Source organism: Chondrus crispus, genomic scaffold (assembly GCF_000350225.1).
Source record: "Chondrus crispus Stackhouse genomic scaffold, scaffold_691, whole genome shotgun sequence".
NCBI lineage: Eukaryota > Rhodophyta > Florideophyceae > Gigartinales > Gigartinaceae > Chondrus > Chondrus crispus.
Genome location: NW_005178702.1, coordinates 4,640 through 10,299, shown reverse-complemented (window position 1 = coordinate 10,299; position 5,660 = coordinate 4,640). Strand labels below are relative to the sequence as shown.

The window sequence follows — 5,660 nt, the reverse complement described above, 5'->3', positions numbered from 1 at the left end:
ACATGTCATGAGCAGTATCAACATCACGTACATACTCAAGATGCTCATCTGATAGGGAGAGACCAATTAGTGCTTTAGCTTTACTGTCACCTCTGATCCACTTCTTACGCTCTTCCGCGCGTTCCTCACTTGGAACTCTTCCCTCAACGATGTATTGGTCAACATCACGTAGAGCAAGCAGAAGTTGTATTTTCTGCTTCCACACGTAGAAGTTGGAGTCCGTCAGTTTGTCGATTCTGATGGATCCTCCTCCTCCTTGATCTTCCATTTTAGTGCAAATAAACTTCAAGTATTCGAAAATCCGTTCGGGGATCCCAAGCCGTTAACCGATAGTCAACACAATGGCAAGCCCACCCGTCTAAGAAATTCGATATGATTACTATGAAGTTGCACTAGGAGAAATTTGCGAACAGATATGTGAATTTATTTGGATGGAATCCCTAACTATTCTGTTCACAAACTACCTTTAAGTGTGCGGCACCGTTCTCGTGGCACTTCAGGTGCCCGTGAGACTCAAAGACGCGATTGCAAGGGATACAACGCGGAGTCTTCTTAGCGTTGGCAACGTGAATGCGATGAGACCTAGAGTGAATGTGGTCGTAAAAGGCCTTCGCACTATTGCCACTAACGCCGCACACTTTACAATACCGCTTATACCGCGGGCACACCTTACGATTCCTCTTGCGCTCACGCTTAAACTCTTTATCCGCGAGAACAGCCGCTTTCCGAGCAGAAAGTCGATGCGTAGTTCTCTTTATTGGTGCCGGAACAGAGCGCGGAATACGAGGAATCCTATATGGTGCGCAACTCGAGGACGGACCCGGAAGCGCGAGCCGAGGTGAAGGTTGATCCTCAGGCTCAAGCACCTCAACGGATACGACCTCCGATGTCCGAACCGTTCGACCGGTGACCAGCTTCCCAGGCGCAGAGCGCACCGGTACTAATTCCAGATCTAACACAACCCGTAAAAACAGGTATTCACAATAAGGAATATGAAGATAATCGTCAGTAACAGATTTTGGAATTATTGCTCTTAAGAACCACCAAAACGTGCAAAGACAATCACTTAGATGTGTAGGAAATGGAAAGAAACTCAAAACTTACTTTGCATGAGAGAACGAAGAAAAACCAAATGCGAGGTTGACGACGACGGCGGTAGCGGGAGCGGAAACGAAGACGAAGACCAAAGACAGAGACAGCAGCAACAACCACAGCAAGAACAAAAGCCAAACCAAGAACGAAGACAACGAAGACAGCGGGGGCGATGACCAAAACCAATTCACACAACAGAGCAAGAACGACAGCAGCAGCGAAAACCAAAACCAAGAACGACGGCAAGAACGAGAGCGACAACGACAGCGAGAAGACCAGCGGAAAGAACGACGAGAAACGGCAGCGAAAACGACAGCGACAACGACGGCAGAAACAACGGAACGAGAACGACAGACTCATGCAGTGAAACGACAGCGAGGGACTGGGCCCATAACCTAATGGTAGGTTCGGAGGGGCAAGGGAAAGAAGGAAGGCAGGTTGATGTGTGTGAGTGAAGGAGTTGGTGCCGAAGTTTACTTTGAAGCCGTTTTCCTGCGATACTTATACACTTCGAGTGCTACACTATCGCTCTACTCCGACTCCCAGTAAACCATACTCTACTATGCGCGACCAAGCGCGGTCCTCTTGTGGCCCGACCATACTGTTCGATTTCCACCTTACGAATCGATTCGTAACTATTAGCTCACAACTATTTCTACACATTCCAAATGACTGTAAACCATGGCCCTATGCATGCAACTGTTTCACACCTTACTAATCTGCATCCAGTCATGCCAGACTTCATTGTTGTGCAACGAACAACTTGGCACTTGTCTATTTCCAACAACGCAAACGTCTTTCATATCACAATCGCCATACGTATCCTTGTTTCTCACCTTACTAATTTCGCCAAGCACTGTCAGATAATTATGGCAAGTTATAACAATGCGCATCCAGACTTTCTACACAACTCACATGAGAATACATATAAATCACACGAGTACTGTCATGAACTTGCATCCAACGGCGCACCATGACGAGAGCACAGTGCAACGGCGCGTGCTCACGCAAGACTCGCATACAGCGTGACGCGTACACAGAATAATCGCACAACTGTATTCCTCTCGCGAGAAGTACTTGTTGTACTTTTGATTCACATGTACTGTACTCGGACACGCCCAGGATCGCAAACAGTCTGACACTGTAAAACTGTAAACCCTCATGTCCATACACCTGGATGCGTGTACATGTGTACGTACACGAATCCACCTGGCGACGTGTACATGTGTACACGGCATACATGTGTCCCGCCCGGGGGCCCCATGCAATTACCCATTACAACCATGGCAAACCACTTGAAACCCCCAAAAGAACGTAATTATGGCATATACAGGCCATTTAAAGTACATCACAAGGCCAATGACGCACACGTGGACAACGCCCGACCAATACATTTGCAGCATTAGACCTGAGGGCCAATAGAATTGCAGTATTTCCTGTGTAGTCTATAGTGCTACGGGCCAAGGTTCCACTTGGCAAAACTATGCAAATTTGCATGACCCTCCCAGAGGCCACTTTCGTCCCCGGAACCCCAAAATCTGGGATTTTACACGTGTCATGTCGTGATATGGGTAAGAGCGCCCGGACCGTGCAGTCATGTACACGTGTCACTTGATTTTGACCTTTTCAGATAACAGCATGTGGTCGCACATTTTCAATACCTCGCTCAAGTCAGATTCCTAATGGCACCAGCCTTTCACCAAGAGCGAGGGTATGTTCCACTGAGGATTTGGCAGTGCGTTGGCCACTAGGGACATTCTTCCTCCCGACTAGCGGAAGGCTCACCCACAGCTCACACAACGACTGCCACGACAAAGCAAAAAACTGAGCACTGACGGACCACCAAACTGAAAAATCGGCTGAAAGGGTGCTGAAAACGACGGCCAAAACTGAAAAAACTGAAAAACCAAACTCGAAAGCGGAGACTGCAACTGATACCTTCTTCTTCTGCTTGACGAGCTGAACAAACTGATACTTGAACGACGGCGAAACTCGAACTTGAACCAAAACGAAGACGACGATCAGCGTTGAACTGGGCCCATAACCTATAGAAAGGTCAGCGGGGCAGAGGGAAGAAGGATGGTTGAAGGTTGCTGGTGGTTGACGGGAAAAGAAGTTGATACCATTTTACTCTTGGTCGCCAACTATTGGCGCTACTTATACTCTTCGAACTACATACAATACGAGCCATTAGGGCTGGTCACGTGACTCTCCTTCTTGCACTCGTTGATAATCAAGTGACTCTCCCTGTTGCACTCTCGGTTGATAATCAAGTGACTCTCCTACTTCCACTCTCGGTTGATAATCAAATGACTCTCCTTCTTGCACTCTCGGTTGATAATCAAGTGACTCTCCTACTTCCACTCTCCGTTGATAATCAAATGACTCTCCTTCTTGCACTCTCTCTTGCTAATAATTTGGGACCGTTTGAGAGTCAATAATATCTGAATGTACTGTACTGTAGATTACAGATTTTACACTACGATTAATAACCACTGTGGCACATACGTCATACGTGTCACACACGTGTCAAATCGAGAAAAATGAAACATGTTCAGAATGTACTGTAGAGTGCCACGAGGTACATAACTTACACGTGTCAACACCAAAATTGAAACATGCTCGGAAATGATAGGAAAGTGCAACTGTGTACAAATATGACACGTGTCCACCTTGAAGACCAAACATCCTGAGAATGCTCTTGCAAGTATTTTAGGTTTCGTCGACGTACACGTGTAATATCTGTCAGGCTTGGAGCTTAGCATGTGGTCGAAGATTTCCAACACAACGAGTGGGTACGTGTTCAAGCTTTGTGATGGGCCTATCAGTTGGGCTTCCTGGAAACAAACAGTAGTTGCAAAGTCTACTTGTGAGGCAGAATACATCGCACTCAGTGAAGCATGCAAAGAGGCTGCGTGGCTTCGACGCTTCCATGCCGATGTACTTGGTGCGAATTCGGATCCAACAATTCGCGTTGGATGTGACAACGTTGGTACGATTGCGTTTGCTCAGAACGAATCTACAAATCGTCGGAACAAGCACGTTGATATTACGTATCATTTTGTTCGAGATGCGGTGCAGCGAAAACTGGTCACATTGTACCATTGTCCGACAACAGAAATGCCAGCCGATATGTTGACCAAACCACTTGGTCGCGTGCTGTTTGAAAAGTTCGTGGGCATGGTTGGGCTTTCCGAGTGCCAAGCTGCCCAAAGCATGTGATCGAGGGGAGGTATTGAAAATGTGCGACCACATGCCCTTATCTGGAAAGTGCAAATCGAGTGACACGTGTACATGACTCGACGGTCCGGACCCTCACCCCATATCACGACATGACACGTGTAAAATCCCAGATTTTGGGGTTCCGGGGACGAAAGTGGCCTCTGGGAGGGTCATGCAAATTTGCATAGTTTTGCCAAGTGGAACCTTGGCCCGTAGCACTATAGACTACACAGGAAATACTGCAATTCTATTGGCCCTCAGGTCTAATGCTGCAAATGTATTGGTCGAGCGTTGTCCACGTGTGCGTCATTGGCCTTGTGATGTACTTTAAATGGCCTGTATATGCCATAATTACGTTGTTTTGAGGGTTTCAAGTGGTTTGCCATGGTTGTAATGGGTAATTGCATGGGGCCCCCGGGCGGGACACATGTATGCCGTGTACACATGTACACGTCGCCAGGTGGATTCGTGTACGTACACATGTACACGCATCCAGGTGTATGGACATGAGGGTTTACAGTTTTACAGTGTCAGACTGTTTGCGATCCTGGGCGTGTCCGAGTACAGTACATGTGAATCAAAAGTACAACAAGTACTTCTCGCGAGAGGAATACAGTTGTGCGATTATTCTGTGTACGCGTCACGCTGTATGCGAGTCTTGCGTGAGCACGCGCCGTTGCACTGGGCTCTCGTCATGGTGCGCCGTTGGATGCAAGTTCATGACAGTACTCGTGTGATTTATATGTATTCTCATGTGAGTTGTGTAGAAAGTCTGGATGCACATTGTTATAACTTGCCATAATTATCTGACAGTGCTTGGCGAAATTAGTAAGGTGAGAAACAAGGATACGTATGGCGATTGTGATATGAAAGACGTTTGCGTTGTTGGAAATAGACAAGTGCCAAGTTGTTCGTTGCACAACAATGAAGTCTGGCATGACTGGATGCAGATTAGTAAGGTGTGAAACAGTTGCATGCATAGGGCCATGGTTTACAGTCATTTGGAATGTGTAGAAATAGTTGTGAGCTAATAGTTACGAATCGATTCGTAAGGTGGAAATCGAACAGTATGGTCGGGCCACAAGAGGACCGCGCTTGGTCGCGCATAGTAGAGTATGGTTTACTGGGAGTCGGAGTAGAGCGATAGTGTAGCACTCGAAGTGTATAAGTATCGCAGGAAAACGGCTTCAAAGTAAACTTCGGCACCAACTCCTTCACTCACACACATCAACCTGCCTTCCTTCTTTCCCTTGCCCCTCCGAACCTACCATTAGGTTATGGGCCCAGTCCCTCGCTGTCGTTTCACTGCATGAGTCTGTCGTTCTCGTTCCGTTGTTTCTGCCGTC

General features: G+C 47.2%; 1 protein-coding gene across 1 annotated transcript; it reads left to right on the top strand.

Moving 5' to 3' along the window:
• The first annotated feature begins 3,855 nt into the window (after positions 1–3,855).
• Positions 3,856–4,314, top strand: CHC_T00000903001 (hypothetical protein). Its single transcript, XM_005711180.1, has one exon. It carries the CDS (start codon positions 3,856–3,858, stop codon positions 4,312–4,314), a length of 459 nt encoding a protein of 152 aa, XP_005711237.1.
• The last annotated feature ends 1,346 nt before the right edge of the window (positions 4,315–5,660 follow it).

Excerpts from the sequence above, each read along its gene's own strand:
- CHC_T00000903001 (XM_005711180.1), top strand. The coding sequence starts at position 3,856 with ATGTGGTCGAAGATTTCCAACACAACGAGTGGGTACGTGTTCAAGCTT.